This window comes from Poecile atricapillus, chromosome 9 (assembly GCF_030490865.1).
Source record: "Poecile atricapillus isolate bPoeAtr1 chromosome 9, bPoeAtr1.hap1, whole genome shotgun sequence".
NCBI lineage: Eukaryota > Metazoa > Chordata > Aves > Passeriformes > Paridae > Poecile > Poecile atricapillus.
In genome coordinates this window covers 5,869,778-5,897,369 of record NC_081257.1, presented here as the reverse complement: position 1 = coordinate 5,897,369, position 27,592 = coordinate 5,869,778, and the positions used below count along the sequence as shown (strand labels likewise).

General features: G+C 42.9%; 1 protein-coding gene across 3 annotated transcripts in view; it reads right to left on the bottom strand.

The window, feature by feature from the left end:
• SLC6A11 (solute carrier family 6 member 11) overlaps nucleotides 1-22,377 on the bottom strand; it is an 88,538-nt gene extending 66,161 nt beyond the window's left edge. Inside the window, exons 1-5 of one of the 3 annotated variants that reach the window (XM_058845342.1) lie at nucleotides 22,115-22,377; nucleotides 19,562-19,792; nucleotides 16,699-16,833; nucleotides 16,379-16,519; nucleotides 14,888-14,978 (exon numbers count right to left, since the gene is read on the bottom strand). In XM_058845342.1, coding sequence (XP_058701325.1) covers nucleotides 14,888-14,978; nucleotides 16,379-16,519; nucleotides 16,699-16,833; nucleotides 19,562-19,781 — 587 coding nt within the window. In that variant the 5' untranslated portion in view covers nucleotides 19,782-19,792; nucleotides 22,115-22,377. Of the gene's footprint in view, nucleotides 1-14,883; nucleotides 14,979-16,378; nucleotides 16,520-16,698; nucleotides 16,834-19,561; nucleotides 19,793-20,217; nucleotides 20,443-22,114 lie in introns of those variants that run through there. The other 2 variants (XM_058845344.1, XM_058845345.1) reach the window with 2 other exon arrangements.
• Between the last annotated feature and the right edge of the window lie 5,215 nt (nucleotides 22,378-27,592).

Here is a 27,592-nt window from a genome sequence, read left to right as displayed (position 1 = left end):
AAATATTGAACCATGGCCAGGTTTTCCAGGTGCCTGCACAGATCCTGCAGCACCTGGGCAGGTTTCAGCTCCAGAGCTGCAGCTGCTGCTCCTGATGGAGGCAGCCACGCAGAAAATGTGTGTTTAAAATTCCCTCTTTAGCTGGGGAATGGCAGAATTAACAGGGTAAATTAAACAATTAAAACCCCAAACCCCAGAATTTATCTCCATATTTCTCAATTAATGCAGATAGATCTTCCCAGTCAAAGAAATTTAAAAAAAGGGGCAGGAAGTCAATAGAAACTCTTTGAGTATTATCTGATTAAATGTAAAATTGCTGCCACCTCATCCATGTTTCCTCCCCATCTAGGAATAGGTTTTGTTCTTCAAATCTTAATTCTTCAAATCTTTATTCCTCATATCTGTATCCTTCAAATCTGAATTCTTCAAATCTTTATCCTTCAAATCTACCAGCAGCTAATTTGGGAGAGAAGTGATCCAGCAAGGAGCACCCTCAGCTAGCCAAGACCTGCAAAGTGCCTCAAGTTCTGTCATCAAAACACATCCAAATGAAGAGAGGTGGCTTTTAATGAAGGGTTATTTTAATCAAGAAGAGGAAGGACATAATTGATGCCTGCAAAAAACATCACTGAGACATAATTACACAGAGAGGTGATGAAATACATCCTTAAAATTCAAGTTCCTCTAAGCTCTCTGACAGATGAACGTGGAATTTTACCTAGGATGAATTCCACCCTCCTTAGAAATTCTCATTCAAAACCCAAATGAAATCATTGAATTCTTAGATCACCCCAAAGAGGAATTAATTGCAAGAGAACCAGGACAAAAATTGGCATAATATGATTTAAAAAAGGAATAAAAAATATAGGGCAATGAATAAATAAAGGCTTTTTAAAACAGTATATTTTTAAGATGAAACTGAGACAAAATATTTACATTTGAGCCACAGTAATAGTGAAATTGAAACCTTTTTATTTAGCTGTATTTTCACTGTAAGATAAAAATGAAAAAATTCCTTATGTTTTAATCAAACTGGGTTTTTACAGTTATTTGGATTTATTTCTGTACACGTGAACCTAAATGTGAGTAAGGCTCCTTTTCCAAATGGGTGTGCAGGTCACTTTGAATCCTACACTGTTCCTCTCTATCTGCAAAACAACTTCATAAATAATTGTTATCTCTCCTGATTGAAATATTTCACACACCCAAAGATGCCTTTGCCTTAAGAACATCATTTTTAATGGAGGCTTGAGATGAAGATTTTTAAAAGCAACCAATTCCTGGGAGCAGCAAGTCAGAGCTCAGAGTTCCCTGGATGCTCTGGGAAATCCCAAGGAGCAGAGACACCTCCTGTGCCCAGGCAGGGCTCTTGGCCTGATACTTCTGTAAAATGTCATACAAAGCAAATGGCAAATTAATGGGCTCGCCACAATTAATTATCCCTGCGGGTCCTGCTTGGAACAGACACGTGGTGCCAATCAACGGGAACTGTCAGCACCATAATGAGGATTTAATTACCCCAAAATCAGTTTGGAGTTCCTTTGTTCCAGCAGAACAAAGGGCTGGTGTTTCCCTCAGAAAGGGAGCAGCCACAAGTCCAGAAATGATAATTAAACTATAACATAAAATGTGTGCAAAGGGTGGATCCAAGGAGGGGAAATCCCTCACAGCTCTCCCTAAAGCCAGACCTCAATTCTGCTGCTGGAACCATCTGGAACAGCAGCAGTGGGTGAAGTTTTGAAGGGAGGGAGCAATCAGAATATGAAATTCTTCTCACAAAGTCTCAGGTCAGTCCTGTCTACCCCTATTCTTTTATTATTCAACTGAAATAATAGGAAAAGGGGAAGTGTTTTGAAAATATAAGATTGTACCCTGTGTCTGAGAATCGAGGTTGATATTTAGGGGTCAGATCACAGCTCCTTGCTCCTCAGCAGTGCAGCTTCTACCTAAAAGCTGCCATAAATGACTGAAAACAACAACAAAAGAAGGTTGTGTAGCTTCCTCTAGACCTTCCTCCTCTTCTCTTACCTTCAAGAGCCTGCACTGCCTTGTTCTCCTCAACTCTTCATGCACAGAATACAGAAACAAACAGTAAAATCAGCACTGAATGTGCTCCTCTCTGGTTTGAAGGAGGAAACATTTGAAGAAAAGCTCTATAGTGAACCTATAGCTCAGCTGCTTTACATCACACTTGGGTGAAAAGAAATAAATATTTTTATCCTGCATATCAAGACTTGCTAAAGCTCAGCATCTTTAAAACCCCTTGAAATCAAATGAGAAATAACAGATATTTCATTGAAAGGTCTCACTAGCATTCACTGCTGCCACTTCTTTATTTGAAGGAATCATTATCAAAGACATTCCTTGATAGATAAAAGCCCAAGAAGCTGGGAGACCATTGTAGTTGGCAGTACAACTGCAGGTAACCTTTAGAATAACTCCAGAACATCAAATCCCTGCTTGGTACAAGCCAGTTTAAGGAAAATTTGCTGGCAACAACTTCAGGCTGTGCAAACCTTTGCTGTGAGAAAGATTTGTCCTGAAGACACAAATCATTAATTACTGTTGGATCTCATTGAAAACAGAAATTGATGAGAGTTTGAAAGTATTTATTGTAGGTACTGAGCTTGTTTTGCTGTTGTAGCTTTTTGAGGGGGTTGGTGTTTTGTTGTATAAAAATACTCAGCACTTCAGCCCCTTGAACCCACCCAGAGCCTGGGAGAGAAGCCAAGGGACTGGTGGCATTTGGGCTTCTTGAGGGATATTGAGATATTGAGAGATATTGAGGGAAACAAACTCCACTGCCATGGGCGGGAGTTTGGAATCAAAGGTTAATTCAAGCCAGGGCAAGGTTTTAATTCTCCAAATAGCAAAATATTAATTCTCCACATCACATTACTTGCTTGTAAGTAGAATATTAAACCCCAGCCAGAGTGGGTTTGTGGTGTCTCACACTGTGCTTGAAGCCTCTGATCACACACATTTAAATTGGCTAAATGTTAGTGAAGATTCTTACATTTCTTCCTGTAAGTAACACAGAATAAAAGTGGTGAAAGTTCCAGGAATCTAATGAATAAAAGATAAATTTGGGTGGAATAATAGGGCACATCTCCAAAGGGTGGCTGTCAGAAATGCTGAGGTTTGGTCACAAGGGTCTGTGCAGTTGGGCTGAACAAAATCATGACAAAATTACTGCAGTGTAGATGGATTCTACTTCGAGTAACAAATATTGTAAACCTGGCTTAAATCTCACTTGAATCCAAATATAAACGTGGATTAAAAAGAAAATAAAAATGGATAGTCAGGAACCTATAAAGAAAAAATTTCAGCATATTTTCAGCCCACATGAAATAATAAATCCAGGAAGAAATTAGACCTCATGCAAGGACCTTGTGCTCCCCACATGCCAGGGACACCCAGGGGTTACCTCTGTTCTCTCAAATCACATCAGTGCACGTGCAAAATTCACACAGATAAAATCCCACTGAGAGATGATTTTGGCAGGATGTCCCTGAAGATGGGACTCAGTTTTTTGAGAAAGTACTGAAACACATTTCAATCTGGTGCATCTGCGAGGAATTGTTGGAATTGCCAGAGAGGGGGGTGTTATGAGATAACTGAAAAGCAACCTTTCCACCCAAATTTGAAAACAAACATTCTGAAAGCTCACACACTATTTATTGGCCATGGCAACACTGGATTTTCCTGGGAAAGAGCGTCTTTAATAAAATGTGAGGAGCTGGACCAGGCTCTTGGATAGAAAGAGAATTAACAGTTGCCCACACATTGTCGAAAGGAATGTCCTGGGGTACTTCTTGTGTTATTTCATGATCTGGGAAGGTGAAGAACAGCTCCAATCTATTGAGAAAGGTCCCTTCATGTTCCCACCTTGATTTGGAGCAGTTTCCAAGACACTTGGCTTTAAAAAACCCAGCAACAAACAGCACCCAAACAGAGGAGCCTTTGGAGGAGCCTTGTCCGTGGGGATGTGTCCAGCCAGGAACCCAGGGAGCAAAGTTCCCTCTTCCCCTGGGCCAGACTCTGCCCTCAGAGCATTCTGAGGGGCTGAAAGGACAACAAAATCACGCCACTGAGCAGTGCCCTTGTACAGAGACCTTCTTATTTTATATTTTGGTGCACTTTTATCCCTGCAGTTGGCAAACCCAGCCCACATTTACCTTGTGAACCTCGTCACTGAACTCTTTAAAAACCTGAACACACCCTGGGGCCAGTGCTGCACAGATTCCCCACCAGTTTAGGAGAAAAGGATTGAGATCTTTTAGACATCCTCTATTTCTGTGAGAAAGCAAAGTTAAGTTTTATCTAAAGATATTTCCTTAACTCACATCTTTCTTTCTCTCATTGCACTTTATGCAATCAATATTCATTTGTTTCTGTGAAAATTTACTGGTTTGAATATCTCATACCCAAATGCATTCAGGTATGCTGTGTAAAAATCCAGTTTCTGCTCAGAAACTTGAGCAGATGCTACTGAATTCTGAAAATTCACTATTCCAATTGCATGCACCAGAATCCTCTGTGGATGCTTGATGTGCCAGGAGCTTTCCCATGCCAAAATACCTGTCAGGAAGGTGAAGCTTTTCCCTGTGGCTGCCTAATCTGAGTTAATTGCTGTCTAATTTGGGAGAGGCAGATCCAGATTTCATAACTCTGAGGTGGAAAAGAAAAGCTGAGAAGGAACAAGTTGTTTTGGAAGAACCAGAGTACACAAGATATTAAAGATTTGAGATACTCTCCTCTGCCTTATCTACTTATATGATAACTTTGGAAAATGATACTGATAAACTTAAAAAAAAAAATCTGTGCTGAATGCTAAATATAAAACTGTGAAACCAAAAGGCTGGCAGCTTACTTTGTGAAATTCTCAGGTTTTTTTACTTAAGATAAACGTATTTTATATAGATCAAGGTAAAAAGAAAATCTATCCTTCAATCAAATGAACCTAAAACAAGTGTTGTAATTCTTCAGCCAATTCATTACTGCATTTCTTGTACTGGTTTGCAAGATTTCTCTCGTGTGTTATCTTGTGTGTTTGTTATCTTTTGACACTGAGAATGTAAAGAATGGTGCAATATTTTCTTAGAGAACAGGTATAGAATGTTCTATGTCCTGGAAATATCAAAGCTGGGAAACATTTTTCAGTTTTAACACTTAAAAATCCTCTTCTATACATTGCAGGACTGTAAAAGACAACTGTCAGATTAGAGTCTTTTAGTTTTGTAGCATAAACAAAAAGTGATAGAAGCTCACATACCTCTGATGAGGGACTCGAACAAAAATGTGTGGGAGACCTCTCCCTTTTCCAGGAAGAGAACTCATATTTGAGCAGTGGCAACCTTTGTGAGTTTTAGCCCCAAAGTAGCATGGAATGGTTTGGGTTGGAAAGGACCTTAAAAATCACCAAGTTCAATCCCCTGCCATGGCAGGGACACCTCCCACTGTCCCAGGGGCTCCCAGCCCTGTCCAGCCTGGCCTTGGGCACTGCCAGGGATCCAGGGGCAGCCACAGCTGCTCTGGGCACCTGTGCCAGGGCCTGCCACCCTCACAGGGAACAATTCCTGCCCAATATCTCATCTAATCCTGATCTCTTTCAGTCTGAAGCTATTCCCACTTTTCCTGACACTCCATGCTCTTGTCCAAAGTCCCTCTCCATCTTTCCTGCAGCCACTTCAGGCCCTGCACAGCCACACTGAGGTCACCCTAAAGCTTCTCTTTTCTAAGTGAACAATCCCAGCTCTCCCAGCAGAGCTGCTCCATCCCTCTGCTCCCCCTGGAGTCTTATCTGGGCTCTCTGCAGCAGCTGCAGGTCCCTCCTGTGCTGCCCAGGGCTGGACACAGCTCCTGCACTGCACTGAGCCCACACTGAATCAATGTCAGAATTCACCAGGACACAGCTCAGGCTGCATTCAGCTGCTTCTGACCTCACTTCCACCCAAATTCTCCAATCTGGATCAGCAGGAGAGGAGAAGCAGAGACACCCTGGGTTCTGCTTGACCATGCTCTCTCTGGCTGCCCTGAGGAGCTCGGTGACGAGATGGTGACATGGGCAAGAGTGACAGCACTAACACCCTACAGACAGCAAATATCTGACAGAGAAAACTCCTGAAAAAGAAATGATTCCTTTCAGACTTTCTTTCTTCCCCTCTAGAGTCTGCTATTTGGGAAACTGAACATGGCTGGTTGTGCCAGGTGTTTTCCCAGGGTAGAGGCGTGGTAATCACTGAAACACCTCCAGAACAAGGCTGCAACTGCAAAGTTAAACAAATCCCAGTGGATCTTCTGCAGATTTAGGCACTAAAAGTGTTTAAAAATCAAGAGAGTCTGGATGCCGAACTCCCTCTGCAAGTCAACATGAGCTGACACTTTGGCTTTTCTGGAATATCCATAACAAGAGCTACAGAGTGCCCAAACCTCTCTTTTGGAGGTTTCATGGAAACTCTAAAATAGGAAATACACCCACAAGTGTCTAAAAGAGCTAAAAATGGTCCTTGGCAGATATTGCTGGATACCCACGTGTACTACCCAACCATCAGTGCTCAAGGATTAGAAAGAAGTAGTTCAGCTTTTAGAAGATAATCCATGGGTTACAAATTGAGAGAAATTCATTGGAAATTCTTTAAAGTGTAAGACTTCATTTCTAGAAATCCACTTAATTCCATACTTGGCTTATTTCTCCAAGCAGCAGACAGACAATTCCCAGTGGTCACATTAGCAAGAATCCCTCAGCTACAGTGTTATCCTGAAATATTTACTCCTTCCAGAAGATCCAGCATGATTTACACATAACAGAATGAATCATTCCTGGCTGAGCCACATTTCCTGCTACCCAACCTAGCTCCTGCTCCTTAAATTCCTGCTAGGTTTGAATGTTGTTCCATTCATTACCCATTTCTACACACATCCAATTAAAAAGTGAAATCAGGCTTTTCTCTGCAGATTTTTCTCTGACATTTCTAGTACAGTTTGCAAAAAATGAAAATAATGACATTTCTTGTGCCAGCCCCTTTCTCATTAAGGTCAGTATGGGTTATTTGACTGTTAGTGTATTTATGTATTATTTTTTCATTTTTACATGTGTGTGTGGCTGTGTATCTCTCACACTTTGGCAATCAGGGATAACCACAGAACATCCCTTTCCTGACCTATTTTCCTTACCCCTCTTCCACTGAATTCATGGCAACTTCTCCTTAACCAGCCCCAAGGGTTTAATCCTTTTAAATCACTTTTTGTGCTGTTCCACTCACCTCTGCTCTACAGTTTCTTTTCTCAATATATCCAATGACTCCTTCAGGCTTTTATTTTTTTTTTGTTATTTCCCCTCCTCTCCTCTCTGAAAAAGTCATCCAGTGACAAAAATCTCCCTTTTTATTCACCTTGAGTGGTATAAATTAGCTCAGCACGCAGCACCAGCTGTGAACTGAAAGCACCCAGAAGAAATCAAGTCAAGCTGATGCCTCTCAGAATTTGTGTGGAGCCTTTTAGAAAACCTGTTCTGTTGTACTCAGCTTTTCACTATTAATTAAATGTTCATCAAAAGAGAGCTACTGAACACAAAATACTGAAAACTACTTCATGATCTTGTAAAACCTTAACAGTGAGGTTTTGGCTACAAATTCATGTAACAAATGAATGGTGATAAGCTCTTATCTCTTCCTCACAGAACAGGCCAAAAGAAAATCATTACCTGACTGGCAAAAACATTTTAAAAATTGAAAAAATTCCTCTTTCAACATATTTCTTATCTCACTGGCCCTGGATTAAACTCTAGCCACAAAAAAAACCCCTAAGACATGAAAAGGACCAGGAGCACAAGGAGTAAAGAATAACTTACAGCCCAAGAGGGAAAAACGAGAGCTGCAAATGGACAGGACTTATTTTGGGAGGTCTCAATGCTTTGTCCACATTTTCAGCTCCTGGGTCTTCATAAAATATCAGTCTGCTGTAGCACTAGCAAATTACAGAATTATTAATTAAATCAGATTAATTCTACTGGATCCATTGTTCATTTATGAACTAAAACCTAGGGACATCAGATATGAAATACTTGAAGAAGAGCTGTTGAAGGGATTTGGGGGAGGGATCAGTTATTCCTTTGGCATCCAGAGAGCAGCAGTGCCCATATTGCTGTTTCAAGGCCTGCACTCATCGATGCTCTGGAGCCTTTCAGGAATTCCAGTGCAATATTTAATGAGTTTCCTCAGGAAGTCCTCCTGACACAGCAAAGCAATTTTGCTGCCATATAAGAATATAGTGCAAAACAGTGAAATATCTTTTTAAAACAAGCATGGTTGTTTGCTTTTGTTTTTCCAGCCTGTGCTCACTATAATTTTTGCACAGTAACATCTCTCCTTTGGGCACTTAATTCAATTTAAAATCCCAAGCAACCACCCTTTCTGTTAACACCCTGAGTCTACAAAGCCATATTTGGGAAATACTCTTAAAAAGTGTCTAAACATTTGATTTTTCATATGATGATATTTTTTCAAGAGCCAAAAATAGGCAGAGGCTTGATGAATTGCATGGAAATCTGTCCTTTACACAGTATCCATGCTGAGATAGCCAAAAACCAGAGGAATGTGATTCCTGTTAAATGATGTTTTCAGTTACTTGTGCATCTCTAAAATCCCTCTCAAAGCCCTTCACATTCCCAGTTCCAAGACAGGGAATAAGTGTAATGGACACATTTGTGGACAGCTGGAATAAAAGTCTCTTATTTAGTTGGATATTTAAGGGATAAAAGAAGTATGAAAAAATGTGCCTTGGAAAAGCTCCATGTGATTTTTTGGGTCATCCAGTCTCACATATCTCTTTGCTGTGTTCCACCAGTAAAGAAAATAATTCCTGGAGTGGGCAACTTTGTCAAACATGGACGGGACTTTTTGCCTTGTCCTATGGGGACCTACTGGGGAGGACTAATTGATTTCAGGCAGCAAATGGCACCAGAAGTATCCTACTTTCAGTTTTCCAGATTTAAAAGTTTGTGTAGACACCCCCTACTTTCAGTTTTCTAGAAGATTTAAAAGTTTCTGTAGATATTTGTAGGAGGCTGTGCATAATAACTCAGGAAAAAGGGGATGAGCTGGTTTTACAAGTGCATAAAAACAGATTTAACTGAAGGAAGGCCTTTCAATGGAGTGGTTTTGTACATAAAATTAAAAAAAAATATATATTAAAAAACCCCAGACAACAAACCCAGCAAACCAATGAGCCTCTGGCAAAGGCAGAAGAAACACTCCTGGTTATTTTGGTTTGGCCAAGCCCATCATGGCACCACTGAGGTTTTGCTATTTTAGACCTTTCATTTTATATTCATTTCAGCCCTTCAAGCAAAATGTGCTTCTCTCATGTAATTGTCTCCCTACAACAGCAAAAAGTGCCTATATACAAGTCTGTAAACACACATTCCTACAGTAACCAGAATAATGAAAATGCCCTTATTGTTAGAAATAAAAAAGATTAACCATTTTTCAGCAAAATTGGATAGTTAAGCCAGCAGCTTTTAAAGGTCATAGTTTTGAAGCACCTCCCTCAGTTTCTGTGCATGTTTACCTACCATTAGTAGCAATAATAGCATTTCTAGAATTCCAATAATTGTGCAATTAGGGGTTATTTTAAGTAGCTCATGTATGACCTTTGCTACAAAAATTTAATTTCTGGTTTTGACAGCACTGCTAGCTAATACTTGACCGTATTTTAACACAGGAATCAACCAAATACTACAAAATTCCAAAGCAGTAGAAAGTCAGGAGAATTTGTAAAGTTGGTGGTCATTTTTTATCCCGTTCATAACGAAAGCGTCAGGTACAACAGGAAATGGAAAAGTCAAAAACCACAGAAGTTCATCCACCTGGCTTAGGGCCCAGCCCTCAGAAAAGGAGAAATTGGCAGCATTTTGACACCCATCCCATTTGCTTTTCTCAGCTGAAGTCAGGCAAAGTCAGGGATGTCGAGGCAAACCCAGATGGGGAGCCCAGGAGGCTCCAACCCAAAAGCCATTTTCACACTTCCTCAGGAGCTGGGCAGCAAGAGGAGGGGCTGGCAGGACTGGGTGTCCTACAAGACACCCCAAAGGGACAGGTTTGGGGTGCTGCTGGATCCCCTGGGCACTGCAGCACCAGGCTCAGCTCAGCCCTGACTCCTGCTGTGACTCCTGCCCTCCTTTGGAGCCTGAATGAAACAGGAAAATCCTCTTTTTTGACTTAGCAAGGAAAGGGTTTGTGCCTTTTCCTTTTTGCTGAGAACAGCCCCTTTTCTTTTTGCCCAGACAAAACCAATGTTTCTTCTCACTAGGCTTTACTTGGAAACGCTGAGGATGTGTCACCCCCTCCGGAGAGTGACAGGCCAACAAGCAGAGCTCCTTTAACAGAGCGCTGAGTTGTTGCTACACAGCCAATAAAAATCTATTGAGGTGGAATCAGCCACAAAACCGTGGCTCCTCTTTCTCTCCAGCTCCCTTCCCAGGCACTGGAAAGCTCCAATTCCTGCCCGTGGTGACAGACTGCAGCAGCAGCCAAAAGAGCACACGGGCATGGCTGCAGCCCCCACACCTGCCAGGAAATTTCCTCTCCTAGGAAAGCAGAAAAGTGATGGAGCAGAGCATCTCCCCTCTGCTCCCCAGGCTGCAAACACACCCTCACCTGCAGCCACAGCTCTTTTTCATATCCTCCTTTAATTTATGGGTAATTTATGGGTAATTAGCAGCTACCACTATTAATTATTTAAAGTTTGGACACTAAAAATTCTATGTGCCACGCCTTGAAACTGTGATTATTACTATTTCTTAGAAAATCCTTAGACAAACTATACAATTGGGATGAAGGGAAGGCCATAAAGGGGAGAAAAGAGGTCAAGTCTCTGAATGCTGGCACTAATATGAAGGGAAAAGTGGAAATTCAGGCTCTTGTCTGTCCTTTGAAACACAGCAGCAGGGAGTTTGAGGAATAAAAAGTGAATTTTTATCAGTTTGCTGCTTCCCTTAGAAACTGTACACACAGAGTGTGGAACTTCTCAAGGCTGTGGCTTGCAAAGCCTTTTTGAGTAAGAAATTCTTTAATTCGCTAATTTTGATGAGTTGTCAGGTGTGTCTGCTCACTCAAATGAAGCCTTAAAACACTAACAGGGATAGATATTTCTAAGCAGGAAAAGAAGAAAAGAGTGCCCAACCTCCAGATTTTGCTGCACCTCCAGCAGGATCAGCCCATTTTCACTGTGTAGCTACAGGGGAGTGTTTATCAGTTACAGTCTCACAAAAATATTTAAAGTTTAGAAGTTTAATGAGGTTCTTTGGAGTGTACCAGAAGGAAAGCAGCACCTAGGACCTGCTGCAGGATTTCTGAATTCTTTTCTGGTTTGTTTCTTTGTTTTAACAAAGAAACAATCCATACAAGACTAAAATTAAACTTTTACCCTCTGTGAGGTGGTTACCAAAGCAGGGAGAGCATGATGAGTGATCAGAAGTCAGACTGCAAAGGGAGCAGGGGAACAGCATCCTCTGGCACAGCTGGGGAAGGGCAGCTGGAAAAGCTTTGTGGCACTGCCAGGTATCCTCTGGTACCTCTGCTCATGGCTGAGTCCCTGCCTGACCTGACCACAGCTTTAGGAGCTGCAGAAGCAGCAAAAGTTCAAATATTTCAGCAGAAAGGCTGGAGTTTTGGTTTTCAATCCTCAAGCCAGCTGAGGATTTGGATTTACTTCCAGTCATGAATAAATAAGGGCTGAGCCTTACAGCCTAGCTGGTGGAAAAGACTTAGCAGCACCAGGTAAAAGAGAAAAAATTCCTTTCCAAAGCCAGAAATAAAGATGTTTTGGGCCTGGTGTATTCATTTACACACTTAAACCCAAACCCAACTCGCCCCCCTGCTCCCAACCTCTGCTGGCACTTAGGGAATGTAAATCCTGTGTGAAACAGAACATCCTGAACCTCCCCAGAATGAGGAACTCTCAGGCTGGGAGCTTGAGAGCAGCACAGAGACTGCAAAAACACTGGGCAATTACTGAGTCTCTTCTGGGTAGGCTGGGTTTCATTAAAGCTGTCTGAAGATACTGTGGTTGCTCTAAAAGGCTGTGGCAATGGGATATGGCTGTGAAGGGAAAGCTGCAGCATCAGCCTGACACTTTACAAATGCAGCCTTGAGTTCCACATGTAAACAAGCTCACTCACAAAAAGCAAACAGGATCACTGTGCACAATAATTACCACTCTAATCCACAGATTAACTCAACAGACAAAAAAACCCAACAAAAAAGAAACCCCACACACAAAAAAACCAAAATAAAACAAAAAAAAATTCCCACAAAACCCCAATTTTTTCCCCACAGCCAACTCCTCCTCACACAATAAATTGGCTTTATGTGACCACAACTTAGAGGGATTTCAATGGCAGCCTTGGCATTGCAGGGAGCAAAGTGGGAAGGTTCTGAATGGTTGTTCTGAAGAAACCTGGAGCCTCCCCCTTCCCTACTCCAGCAACTCGCCCTTTACTATTTGTTTCAACAAGTTTACAATGAGTTTATGGCTCCTGGCAGCAGAATTTACAGAATAATAAAGCAGTATCAGGAGAACACCACCTCTGGCTGAGGGGAATAACATTGCTGGTAACACTTTTCTCCAGACAAATGAACTCTTCTAGTAATATTTATTTTGTATTAACTGCTCTGTGATCTGCCTTTTATGTAGAAAGACCCTGCTGTGTTTTTATGTCTGATATTTAAGACATATACTTTAATTATTATCTTAATTCCAATGAGTTATTTCAAGAAAAAATCAATCCTGATTTTTAATAGAGCTCATTCTTCCACTTTGGAACCAGTTTTGGTGTTTTTTTTTTAATTTTGAAGCCATGCAACGTCATAACAACTTAAATTTCAAACAAAGCAAAAACCTTCCTTAGCAGGAAGAGAGTACATTTATTTTCTATGTGCAAAACAATGCAACTCCAGTTTTGCTTGGACAGAGTAAATAGATAAGTTTTATATCTTAAGTTGTTTTGGCCAGCAAACTGTTAGTGCTACAAAAAGCTTGTCTGTGACACAATAAAGAAAGATGTTTCAAATAAATAACAGATTATTTAATTGACACTCTTTCTTTGTGTGTGTGTTTGTGACTGTAAAAGGTTTGGAATGTGTATTTTCAACTTTTTATAGACAAGACTGTAAAACCAGAAAGAGAAAAGGCTAATTTTGATTATCCCTTCTAGTTTCATACTTTATTCCTGATTTAGCCAAAATCAGGTAGGGAAATATGCCCAAAAACTGAAGGGTTTAAAACCCACTGCAACTTGGTTGCAAATTGAGCTACAGAATCTTGTTTATCTTCATGTTTAGAGATCCCTGAGAAGGGACGTGCTTAAAATGAATTTGTATGTGTTTCAAAATAACACCAACACAGGAATTCAGGTTCTCCAGGGATGAGCACTAACAAAAACCCCACAAAACCATAGAAATATGAGAGCATAAAACTTTATGCCCTCCATAGAATTGAGCTAAACATTTCCTTCTTCTCCGGATAACTGGAGTTACCACCAATGGCCGAGTTGGGAATATTGTTGAAAAATACATATAAATACAGGGGGTTAATTGGCTAATATTTGAGAAAATATATTGCTCATTTATTCTGCTAAAGTTTCACTTTAAAGTTCTCATTATCCCAAAGCATCATAAGAGACTTTAGCTCCAGTAAAATGAAGTTGTAGCATTAAGGGATGACACCTGAGAAACTCTTGTTTACTCTGAAACATTGAAGTAGGTAGATTTTGATGTAAGATGTTAGGTGTTCAGAATATGGACAATTTTAACAGAAAATAAAATTCTAGTTTTACCCAGAGAGTGCATATGTCTCTCATATTGTTCAGGTTCAATTTAGTTTGGGGGCTGTATTTCATTTTTAAATAAAACAGTATTATTTGCTGAAACAGCTCATGAAGTTTAGGTTTATTGATGTAGCAAGAAAAAGATGCAGGCAGACAATAGCATGGCCCAAGGTTCAAGGAAATTATGTCAATGTAGAATTCTCCCTTCAAGGAGTTTTAATTCCTGATTCTTTAAAGTGCAGCTGTTGCTGTCCTGAACACAAAAGAGCCTCAGAATAAGGCTCTATCTTTAAAATAAAATTAATGGGTCCTCAAGAAATTGTAGTAACCCAGAATTTTGTAACAGGCTTTGAATTGTGAAATCACTCAGAATTCAAACATTCCATTTCTCTGATTGGCTTTACACACACTACACTCTGCAAGGCACAAATGGGAGGCTACACTGCACTGTTTAAATATTTATAGTCAGAAAAAATATGTCACCACAAAAGCAGATTATCTCTTGCAGACATCTGATTTTCTTCCCTTAGTCGGACTAGAAATCAGAGTCAGGGAGACAGGAGAGAGTTAAAGTCTCCTGTTATTCTAGCTGAATAACTAACACTTACACAGTCCTTTAAAATATAATGAGATCCAGAAGCCAGAGTAATAGCTGAAACAAGGATGAAGATGCAACTCTCAAACTCCTAAGGGAAGAAACATTTGGGGAAGAATAAAAAAAAAAAAAAAAAAAGAGAAGGCAAAAAAGGAATATTGTAAATCATCTTTTTTTCACCTTTGCCTCCTCATTAGTATGGGTTGGAGGCTCTTTCCTCCAGCAGCAGGAGCCAAGCTCCCGAGCAAGTGGCACACTTTGTTCTATGTCCTTTCAGGGTATGGAATTCCTTTCCTTGTATCCTCTAAGAAAAGAGTTAAAAACTCTCATTCTGACTGTGGCTGGATAAGAAAGTTTCAGCTGAACTCACAACCCTAAGTGCTATAGGGTTACAAGGTGTAAATGATCAAAACATTGCCAGGTAAGGAACAGTCTGATCAAATATAAAGTTTTTGTGCACTTACTCCCAGAATTCCATCACTGGAGAAGTGGCATTTTGTAAAGAGACTTGACTGCAGTTGCTCATGTTAAGTTTTTGAAATTCCACACAGTTTTCTAGAAAAGAACAACAACAAAAAGGAGTTTGTTATGTTGACATGCAAGTACAGTTCTTGTTCATGTCCCAGTTTGTGCACCTTGGAAAGCCCCCGGTCTACACCACATTTTCTGGGTGGGGTTCAAGGGTTTCTGCACACACTAAATGCCACAGCTGCTACTTCTGCAACACCAGCTTATGATAACCCAGAAAAACATCCATGAGGACTCTCCTACAACACTTCCCAAAGGCACAGGGCCAAAAAAATCACCTCAGGCAGAAGAAAGAAGTATTGAGAAACTGAGGCAATGGATTGGGAATTACAGTGGGCTCCTACTCCAGCTGCTGGTTCGATGGTTTATGGCTACAAACACCTTATGGAACATGGCCAGCCACAAACTCCCCTTTTTTCCTGGGAAGGCAAGTGGGTATTTCCTCTGGCTTATCATTATCATTATGATTATTATTATTATCTCTAAGACAAAGGCCACAGCAGCTCAGCATCGTGGAGCATTTGAGCAGGGATAACGCTGGCCGAGCTGCCAAAATCGATACCAAAGCCTTCCACATCCACTGGGCCCAAAATTTCCTCCCTGACAGAAACTAAGATTTCAGACAGCTTTAGGTGTGCTCAAAGAACACAATAAATGGCCATTTAGTGAAAACTATGAAAGACTAATGCGTACTTGATTTGAAATTGGATTGTATATACGGGATAAATGGTAAAATTTCGGGAATGTGGGAACAAGGGCACTGGGATGAGATCCTCCTCATGGATGTTTGGGATCTACAGACTCAATAAACAGACAATTCCAGATATAAATATCAATGAGAGGACAGATGCAGAGCCCTACCCCGCAAACCCTTCTGAATACACACCTCATCCTCCATGCAGGATGCTACTTTACATGCAGCAAGGATTATTTATGAGACTAAATTTCCTGAAGTGGCTTGATGAACATTATCCCTCAACATCTGGCATTTAAAAGAGCAAATCCAAAGATCCACATTTAATATTTTTTCCCTCTCCATTCAAACTCCTCCTGATTTCATTAGAGTGAAAGAGCAAGATTGCAACCTGTCATCAGGTCATTCTCTGCTGCAGAATTCACTCAGTGTGTTCAGGGAGAATAGATATGATTGCAAATGAGAGTCTTGGGATTTAGCCAGATCTTACAGAATTAACAAATCCATAGTCCTTTTCTGCTGACATTATATTCTAGAGGAGTAAATGTTTCTCAGTGACCTAACCCAAAAAGGTCCAAGGCAGTTTCACTCCAGTTTTCCTTTCTCTTGCTGGGATGAGATTGGCCCATTTCCACAGACTTTGCTACACCAATAGTTTTGTTCAGGACATTTCAATACATTAATCAATCTCTTGGGAGGGTTTTTATGGTGGCAATCTCTGCTGAGGTCATACCTGTGTTCCATTCGTGGCCACAGGAAGCCCAGGGAAGCTCTGTAGTAAAGCAGTTGAACAAATAGAAGATAGCCCATGCTAAAATGATGATGTAATATACATTTAGGTGTGCCTCTATAACTTGGGTAGCATAGCCAATGCCTGGAGGAGTAAAATAAAAAGTGAGATACAAAAGAAAACTACTTTTCAGGCTGTATTTATTTTAAAACAAATTGTATTAACATACTCTTAATTGTATCTTAATTCCAATTTTGATACAATTTATTTCATTTTACTTCAAATTGAATGCTTTCTCTTGCAGTAAAACACAGAATTGTTACCTTCAAAGAGAGGGCAAACTTTCCTCCAGCATGTGATGCCTCCTTCACTTGTAAACTGTCCCAAGGCTGTCTCCAGGAAAAATACTGGTATTCCACAGCAAATAAAAAAGACCACGTAGGGGATGAGGAAAGCACCTGTGGGTGAATATTGAGGGGGTGGTGGTTAGAATGAGCACAGAGAGGGATTTCCCAGTAAAGGAAGGATCAGCTGTGAGCCATCAGTGCAGTGCAGGAAGGGTTTACCCCTGCCCCAAATATCCAAAGTTAACCTGTAAGCCAGGGCCACAGACTAAAACAGACCAGATCAAAGTTCCTCAGCACAAAATCAGCTCAGGAGTCTCTCAAACACAGAAAGGATCCCAGCCATGCTCAGCTCAAAGTTCTGCACCAGTCAGTCTGCAGCACCCTCCTTGCTTTTTTTCAGGGCTGGGGAAGTGTTACAGATATTAAATCTGAGAAATCCTCTTCATGTTATTTATAGGAGCCTGATAAGGATTGTGAAAAGGGAACGAGGAAACAAACTTCAGAACCACTTACAAGGGCAGGAAAGCAGGGCCTGGCCTTACCAGCCAGAAATATTGATGTGAAATTCTAGGAAAATAACAAAGCATCAACATTTTTGTTGGATGCCAACAGTAAACTCCAGCACAGGTAATGAACCCCAGCAAAACCCAAACCCAGCACGCCCACACCCTGCAACAGCTTCAGCTGGGCTTCAGTCACCTGGGTTAGAAAGTGGAGACCACTAAATCCACCTGCTCTGACTGGCAGCTTCTTTCATCTCATCACCAGGAGTCTCTTCCCTCAGCCAGGAAATTTCCCTAGAGAACAACCCCAGACTCCTCAAGCAATCCATAGGGATTCCACAAAGGATGAATACTTGCATGGCTTCTCTGGATAATTTACTGGCCAGTATCAAATCTCATACACACAATCACAGCAAGTTTAACGCTGCAACTTGTGGAAATCCAAAGTATCAGCTTGGATTGTTTTTCCAACACTGTTCCAACAGGCATACATCAGGAATATCAGAAAATATCAGGATTCCCGGCTTGCAAAAAGATCATATCCCAAGAAACACCTAATTCTAAACACACAAAGAAATTAATTTCCCTCAAACCTGGAACATCCACAGCATAAAATTATGGATGATTATTCCTACCCTCCCTGTTATGACTTGGAGTAAGTGCCAGGGAGGTCACACCTCACAAGTTCCAAACTACAGCTTCTAGATTTGTTCTGTAAAAAGCAATTTATTTCAAAACTAGCTCAGATGTTTACCACTGTCTTCCTCTAGCACACACCAAGGAGTTGGATGCATCAGATTTAAGCACTAAAAACAAACCCTGGTCTAATTCCAGCAGGGGGTTACAAAGCCACAGGTCATAGACTGAGCCTTCATTGACTAAAACTGGTCAATGGCAAATGTCCCGTGGTGCCAGGACATGACCAATTAAATCACACTCACTTATTCCATTCTTAAAGAATACAGCAGTGACTAAATATGATATTTAAGTAATTACTTTTTTTTCATCAAATCACCCAAAACAATGATTAAAATTCTTTCTACCTCACGTTACAGCCTTAAAAATGACAGCATCACCTTTTGACAAGCTGGCACACACCTACAAAAGGGCACCTAAAGGTGGCTGTAGGAACCAAAAAATTACACACCAAAATATATATTCCTGTCATTTCCTGTGCCAAAAGTTCTCTGGGAACACTTTCAACAAGAAAGGCTTGTGTATATATGCAGCATGTTAATATTCAGCATTTGGTAGCAGCATTCTCTAAAGAGCTGAACTCTTGTTACCTAAGCTTGGCCAAAATACAGAGACGTGAAAAAGGAACTTCCAACGATAAACACAACTTGCACAGCAGGATTTGTCCTGTAGAAACTGCACACAAAAACAGGCTAAAATCCATCCCTGAGGTAGGATAAGGAGGGACAAGGAATGGAAATTTGGCGCAGCAAACAAACCCATCGGAGAGCAGATCAGTGCTTATCAGCCCTGCACATCCTATTTTCCTTCCAGCCTCTGTGTTTACACTGCCACTGACTCAGGCCTTAAGTGGGGAGAATGTTGAACCCAGTCCACAGAATTCTAAACTGAGTTTGTAATTCACTTTTTTTTCTTCACTGCTGCCCCAGTCACAGCTGATGTGCTTATTCTCAGCTGTCGTTTAGCTTACACAGTTTATAGTTGGCTATAACCAATACATGCCAAATCTTATGCTCCTGTACAAGTTGAGTCTGCTCTTTTAACATTTATATTTTATATTTATTAGGCTTGCTCTCTTCTTTGAGTAACCTTCTGTTTTACATCTTCCCCTACCTTGCTGCAGGAATTGGGGAAGTAGTGAGGGAAAAAAAAGAACACTGAGGTATAAAAAATTTCATGTGACAAAGAAAATAAATTCAGTCTTTATGGCATGATTAGAAAAAACAATATTCATCCTCTCCAAAGTACACTGTTGTGACAAAAAAAGCCCTGCCTTCTTTTCTGTGTCAGACAAACTTAGTTAAGTATGCCTGGGTGTGTATTCACATGCAGAAGACAGCGTGTACTACTATAACAGAACGCTGGCTTCTCCTGCAAGAAAAATGCTACTAAAAAAAATATGTCAATTTACTAGCGCAACAGAAACTTGTAAAAATAAACCACACACTGTTTGGGGAGAAGGAAAGAGGAACACAATGATTTTTCTTAGTTGTAAGATGTTTAATGCTTCCTTGGCTGCACATGCACTGAAACCCTGAACACGTATCTCTTACTAGTGCAATAAATCACTGCAAGACATTCTTAACTGTTCAATTCCCGTGTCTAATTCCCACGTAAATCCACACGTGGTGCCATCTTACCTCCTCCATTCTTGTAGCAAAGATATGGGAATCTCCAGACGTTTCCCAGCCCAATAATCTCCCCTGCCACAGAAAGCACAAATTCAACCTTATTGTTCCAGTGACCTCTTTCATGAACTTTCTTATCATTGCTGTGGACGAGGTTGGTACTTGAGGCTTCTGGGTCCAAAGCATCTTCTGGCTTTCCATTAATTATAGGAATAGTCTTTTCAGCTGTCATGACTTTTCAGCCTAGTGGAGAACAAAAGAAATACACACAGGTGTGTTAAGACACTGATCTTGGGCGACCGAAACCTCCCAGGGTGGCATTGGCTCCTCGTCACTTATGGAAATCTGAGGGTGAAAATGAGGGAGGCAACTCCTCAAGGCTGGGAAAGTTGTAAAGCAAGGGAAAAGGAAAAGAAAGAGGTGGGGGGAAGAGTGAAGGTTCTGTGCAAGGGAAGGAGTTATTCCAAGTGGAGACAGGTAACTTGCTAGCAGAGACGGAAGCCTTTCAAAAATCCCTCCCCAGGCAAGGATGCCAGGCTGCCTGACCTACCAGAGGACAGGGATGTGCCGCACCTCCCCAGCGCTCACCTGAGCCCGGGAGCGCCCGGGGACGTGCAGCAGGGCTGGAATGGCCCTGGCCTGCCTGGAGGAGCTCCGGGATTACTCACCCAGGGCTCTGCCCGTGCCTGCGAGCCGGGGACAGGGGCCGGGCTGTGCTGAGCGCTGCCTGCGGTCGGATGCTGCGGCTGGGGAGCGCGGGCAGGGCACGGCCGGCCGGGGAGGAGCGCTCGGGGTCCCCGGGAGCCGGAGAGCCTCGTCCTGCCCTGCCGCTGCTGGCGGCCCGGCGTGCCTCGCAGGATGCTCCCCGCGCTCTGGAGCCGGAATTTGCAAATGCTCAGCCCTCCCCGGAGCGATGGTTTAACACCCGCCTCCCCCCTCCGCCCACCTCAGGCTGTCCCGCCAGCTCCCCCCTCCTCCTCTTCCTCCTCCTCCTCCTGCTCCTCCACCCAGCATCAGCAGCGAGCATCAGCAGCGAGCATCCCCGGGCTGCGCTCCCCGCCCCGCGGGCAGGGCCGAGGCGGGCAGGGCAGCTCCGCATCCCCGCGGCTCCGGCCCTGCTGCGGGCACGGCGGGCACTGCCCGGTTCCTGTCCCCTCCTGTCCCTTCCTGCCCTTCACCTGCCCCGTTCCTGTCCCCTCCTGTCCCTTCCTGCCCCTCACCTGCCCCTCACACTCCTGCCCCTCCTGTCTGCCCCTCACCTGCCCCCTCACCTGCCCCCTCACCTGCCCCTCACCCTCCTGCCCCTCCTGTCTGCCCCTCACCTGCCCCCTCTCCTGTCCCCTCACCTGCCCCCTCACCTGCCCCCTCTCCTGTCCCCTCACCTGCCCCCTCACCTGCCCCCTCTCCTGTCTGCCCCTCACCCTCCTGCCCCTCCTGTCTGCCCCTCACCTGCCCCCTCTCCTGTCCCCTCTCCTGTCCCCTCACCTGCCCCTCTCCTGTCCCCTCTCCTGTCCCCTCTCCTGCCCCTCTCCTGTCCCCTCTCCTGTCCCCTCTCCTGTCCCCTCTCCTGTCCCCTCTCCTGCCCCCTCTCCTGCCCCCTCTCCTGTCCCCTCACCTGCCCCCTCTCCTGCCCCCTCTCCTGCCCCCTCTCCTGCCCCCTCACCTGCCCCCTCTCCTGTCCCCTCTCCTGTCCCCTCTCCTGTCCCCTCTCCTGTCCCCTCTCCTGTCCCCTCTCCTGTCCCCTCTCCTGCCCCCCTCTCCTGCCCCCCTCTCCTGTCCCCTCTCCTGTCCCCTCTCCTGTCCCCTCTCCTGCCCCTCTCCTGCCCCTCTCCTGTCCCCTCTCCTGTCCCCTCTCCTGTCCCCTCTCCTGCCCCCTCTCCTGCCCCCTCTCCTGCCCCCTCCCCATTCCTGCCCCTCTCCTGCCCCTCTCCTGTCCCCTCACCTGCCCCGTCACCCTCCTGCCCCTCTCCTGTCCCCTCACCTGCTCCGTCACCCTCCTGTCCCCTCTCCTGCCCCCTCTCCTGCCCCCTCTCCTGTCCCCTCTCCTGTCCCCTCTCCTGTCCCCTCTCCTGTCCCCTCTCCTGCCCCCTCTCCTGCCCCCTCTCCTGTCCCCTCTCCTGTCCCCTCTCCTGCCCCCCTCTCCTGTCCCCTCTCCTGCCCCTCAGGTGAAAACCAGGATCCCTCCTGGAGCAGATGACACAAACTTCAGCTGGAAAGGGCGGCGGGGGGAGCCGGGGGACAGACGGGATGGAGAAATAAACGGAGGGGGAGAATTTGGGAAGCACGGAAACAATGTGGGCGCTTTCGAGTTACACCAGGGAAATGCAGAAGCAGCCCGTGTGGGCATTGCTAGCTGGGTTTTGTAAAAATTTGAATTTTTACAGCTTAAAATTCAAGCTGTTAGAGAGGCGAGAATAGGGAAAAATATTATTACAAATGGTTTTGTTTCAGATTGAACCAAATATTTTGAATAGAGATTTTTTTTTTTTTCATTTAACCCTCTCCTTTTTAAAATTTTTTGTGGGTCAGTCATTTTCACCCTGCTTCCAAACCCAAATTAAATACCTCTTCTTTCTTCATCTCTACAGCTTCTCCTTGGCAAATGGCAGCACCCAAGCCAGGTTCTCCTTTGAATCTTCCCTCAGCTCCACACTGCTGCAGTTGTGATCAGCAAGGCTTTGCTCTGCAGCTCCAGGGGATGCACTTTGGAACTCCCAGTTTCCCAAATCCAGGATTCTCAGCTGGAAATGTCCCAGACACAGATGATTTTCCATGTGAAATCCTCTCTCCCTCCACCTCCAAGGCCTTTTCCCACTGCCTGGCCACCTGTTAGCAGTGCTCATGGAAGACAATGGAAAGATGCCCATGGATAGATTTTAAATTAACTTGAGCTGACTTTGTACCCTGCATGTGAATTACACATTGGAGCTTCTGCTGTGGTTAAAGTTTTCAGGATTTTGCATTTCAGTGATGCCTGTCACAAGAGTAGGTGCTGGGGCCTCACCCTGTCAACTCTCTGTCACATCAACCTTTGCACCTAACAGGTGCAGGATGAGCCTCTCTCTTTTCTTCATGCCAGCATTTACAGTTCTAGTCAAACCTATCTTGGGAAAAGAAATCTGCCAGTGGGAAAGCTGAAAATAAAAGCAAAATTATGGTGGTTTGTTTTTTGTTTTTTTTTAAAGCATCCTCACCTCATAGGAGTTAACCAGAGTTAGGTTTGATTTTGGATGGTGTATTTGTGGTTTTTGTTTTTAATGCAGCTGGTATTCATTAACTGAGGATGGAGTAGATGAGTTTTTCCCAAGCTGACTTAGCACAAACTTAAAATCCACTTGGAGGGCTTTTTTGTTGATTTATTTTTACCTCCTTCTTCATCTTGTTTTCAGCAGGGATCAAAACAGACCCTGTTTTGCTGTCTCCCAGCCAGGCCTAGCAGGCTCAACAGGATACACTTGAACATCAAAGCTGACAGTGAATTCTCATTTTATTCCTGAGAGTAATTCTAAAAATGGAGGGAAGCTGAGGGACAGTAAATGTTTGATGATTCAGTACAGAGGAGAGACCAACCTTCATCAAGTGGATTGGTGATCCCAAATTGAAGGGGCTGCTGCAAGGGACAGTCTACAGGCAGATGCTGAAGGTGTTTATTTGCTGATTTGTTCAGTATTTGAAATGATTAATTCCTGGTGTCGAGTGTTTTACTCACTGCTGTATTCCTGCACCAATTCCCACTCAGTCTCCTACCAGCTGAAGTGTTTATGGAAGTAATTGCTGGCTGCTAATCCTTGTGAACACTTCACAGTGTCTGCAACAAAAAATGACAAATTTTAGAGCAGGTTGAGAACCCTTTCTTTTTAATACTGATGGATCATTTGCTGTTGCAATGAGGGAAATTCCCTGGATTACAGGCCAGGTCTCAGTTCATGTTCTCACTGTGTCTCTGGAGCTCCTCATCAAGAATTCCTGCCTGTTCCTCTCAGCCTGTTGGGAGACCCTGCACGAGTTTCCTGGCCATGCCTTTCCTGGCCATGCTCACATTAAAATGATGTGCCCTAAAAAGCAATTCAGTTCTGCTTTATTCAGATTTATCTCCACACTCCCAAGGAATCCTTTACAACCCTGTGTGGAAAGTACAGGGGTGGGGGTGGAAATCAGATGTTTCTGCTCACCAGAGAATGGTGCTGTGAAGTACCAAATGTTCCCAGGCTACACTTATTTAGATTTATAAACTAAAATTAATCAAGAGAAGTCATTCATACCCAGAGTAACTTGAGAAGACAACCTCCAAGGAAAATCCACATGTCCACAGGATCCTGCCAGGCTGCCAAAATTCATGTCTGCTAAAGTCATGTGATATAACTGGAAATTAAAAACTGGGGCTTGGCTCATTTCTTCCCCTTATTGTAACTCTGAATTTCTGTGCTGTTTCTCCAATAGCAAATCCCATAATAATATAATTGGGGGATGGGGGAGAAGGAACAACAATCCTCTCCAGGTTTAAAACCTTCAGTTTAAATTTGCTGTAAGCAAAATCTGCACAAGCCTTCTATAAAGATTCCATAAAGCTGGACTCTTTGTGGGTAAATAGCTACACAAAAGCAAAGAAATACAATCAGAACTTCAGCAGTGATAACAATCTGACAATATTTTGGATCAAAAGCCTAAAACCACAAAACCATTTGTGAACAAGACCAACACATTTAGCTGCTCTATTAGAGGCTGACTTCAATCAAAAATAGGGTGATTTGTGCCTAATCAGTTTTCTGTAACGGGAAAAAAATATTTCTTTGTTGCAGATAATTTTAAGTAAAGCAACACCTGATTGTTTGGCTTTTATTTAGAAAGGCTTGACCCCTATCACTGTAAATATCATTCCATCCAATTTATTGCCTCCCAATGGGTGAGAGCCTGAGTTTTAGGTTGAGGAGAGCTGCAAAAATCATTTTTCCTCTATTGATGTTGCCCTTCCCTCATCCCCTGCTGTCAGTCTGAGACCTGTATTTTGTTACCTGCATTTTATCTTTCACCCCCTCTTCTAGACAGGAGTGGCTGATAATATTCCACAGTAGAGGATTTCTGCTGCCCACTTATGCTGATCCCCTGGAAAAGGTGGCACAAATTGCAGTTTCCTTGAGTTAATTCATCCATTTCTGCTGTGCTTTAGGGACACACCCCTCTGCTAATGGTACTGGTACTGGTAATGGTACTCAGCTTTCTTAAACATGGATTTTTAACACAGACAACACTTGGAGAGAACCTCCAATCCTGGGTTATCCACAAGTCCCAAGAGTTAGCAGTCACCCATCCTAGTGGACTGAAATCTGGAAAATAGCAAATAAATAATAACACTGAGTGAGAAGAGATTTTGTAAGGTTTTAATGGGACTTAAAAGTGAGACTAAATAAAATAAATACCAAAGAGACCTGGGAAGAACTCTATGTAGAGCACCAAAACTGTCTACAGTCAATCATTTTTCATGATCTCCAAGACCAGAACCTGAATTTGTAGTCTTCATGCAGATATAGGTGTCATCAACATGCCTAACTCAGAGTTAGTGGGACTTGTTCCAACCTGGGAAAGGAATGAACTCTGAGCAGTTTATGCTTAGCTCCTCTGGTTATATTTTCAACTATATTAAAATATTTTGTATTATTAAAGGTACTGAGTGAACAATATCAGAATTTAATTCAGATTACAGAAACTCTCTGCAAGCATGTACAATCTTTTATCCCAGACACTCTTTCTTCCCTGGTGTAAAGTAGGGTAAGGGGTTGTTGCTTTGTGCACTGGATGCTCCAGGTCGGTATGGGAAGATTAGGAATTTTAGGAATTACACAAGGAGTTAAATTTCAAGGAATTGAGTAACTCTCACGCCTCTGATAGGAAGAAGCACCTCCCCCAACCCTTAGGTAGCGGTCCAGTGCCCTTGGTTTCTACAAGCAGCCCACTTAGCCAAGCTTTGGGTTAATCCTGGAATTTCACAAAACCAAGTTGCCTTTTAGGTTGAGTCTATAGCAGAGTAATTACAGAAATGGAATTCCAGCTCCTAGATGAAGATGATCACTCCATGCTCTCACATGTCATGCTCAGCAGTAAAAAACAGGGCTGAGAGGGAGGGAGGGAGGATGATGACTTGAGTGATAGCATTTGTCTTCCCAAATATCCCATGGGATGAAGCCCTGCCCTCCTGGAAATGGCTGAACATCCACCTGCTGATAGGAAATAGGGAATTCATTCTTCCTTTGGCTTTGTTTGCATGTGCAGCTTTGCTTTACATGTTAAACTGTCTCCATCTCATCCCCTGGGCTTTCTCCTCCCATGAGTTTTCCCAATTTTCCCTCTCTACCTCTTCTACCCTCCCAATATGGGAACCTGTGCAATATTCAGGTTCAGTGAGGGGTGGCAGCAGCACTGCAGACTCTGCCAAGGGTTGCTTTAAAATACATTCAAATCAGAAGCAAGTTACCATTAGAAACACAATGATGGGTGGGAATGAGGGAGTGGTTTGATTCTGTGTCAGGCCTGAAATAGGAAAAAAGCTCTAAAAGACAGCTCAACCCAGAATGAAGATAATTCATTTTTCTACCTAATGCAAAATAATAAGAAATATCTATAACCCCCTAGAATTTCAATCAATCATGTTTTATTTGAACTAGAGTGCAGCAGCAATATATTGCTTCAAAATTTAAGGAGGTCCCATATTTTCAGAATATTTCCTTTATTGAAGTATTTTTGGCTGAAGCTGCATGTCAGTAAAGCAAAGTAATTGCCTGGAAAATATTGATTAGCTCTTGTCAAACACCCCCTTTGCTATTCTGTATTTCCATTTGAGCAGTGTCAGCGTTTGGGCACTGGCACAGGAGTTTCAGTGGTGTGAGTTGAGTTCTCTAAAGCAGCCCCAGTACAGCCCCACAGACACTGAGCCACTGCCACTGCTCTGCCACACAAATTACACGTGACAACTCAGACTAAAACTCAGCAAACAATCCTTTCCTGAGCTGGCTGCTGGCACATTGCTAATTAACAATTAATTGCCTTCAACAAGACTCCTGCAGAGCAGATGATATGATACTGCAGATGTTTCAGCCAACTTGTGTCTCTGTGCAGCCTTGCAAAGTGCCCAAAGATTTCTTCTATTGTTTCACTTTTTGTAATGGTATTTTTAATCAGATATATATTCCTTTTGTTATTTTTTTTTAAATATGTTGAGGTACTTTAGTACTGAACCTCCTCTTACTAAAATACTTTATTTACAGCTGTGAATTATCAATTGTTGGTTGACACCTGTAGGTTTATAACCTGAAAATTGGGTCAAAATAGAATTTAGCTGGCAGACCAGGAAAATAAATTATCCTGAAACCCTACCCAATTATGCCCAGCAAAAGCAACATCTCTGCTTCAAGAGCCAAAAGAGAAAATACTCTCAAATTTTATTACATCCACTTACTAAAAATGCATGGGCTTGTTTGTCTTTCCCAGCTAAAAGAGGGAATACTTTACTGTAGACTCTAATCCACTGGGAAGGCAAATGGAGAGGACACAAAGGCACCAGATTATCCAGAATTTCACCTCTGCTGGGCAATTATTTTTCCCAAGGACTCATTAAAGGTGAACAAAGAAACTCAATGAGGGAAGAACCCTCCAGCAACAAGGCAAATATCACATTTAGGTGCACAAAGCTGGGCCTGGAGGAGCAAACAGGGAGATCCTGACTTTGCTGGCACAGATTCCAGGAGCCTGACAAAGGGTGTGGTGGGAGGAGGAGATGTGGGAATTGCTGCTCTGGAAATGGATGAACAATCCAGGCACAGAGAACAAAATAAGCAGATTCCTATAGGAGGAAAAAACGTTCCTGGAAATTTTCAGAAAGCCCCGAGTTGATTTTAGGCTCTTCCCCCAGAGGGTGCTGGGCACTGCCCAGGCTCCCCAGGGAATGGTGACATTCCCAAGGCTGCCAGAGCTCCAGGAGTGTTTGGACAACACTCCCAGGCATGCACAGGGTGGGATTGTTGGGGTGTCTGTGCAGGGACAGGAGTTGGA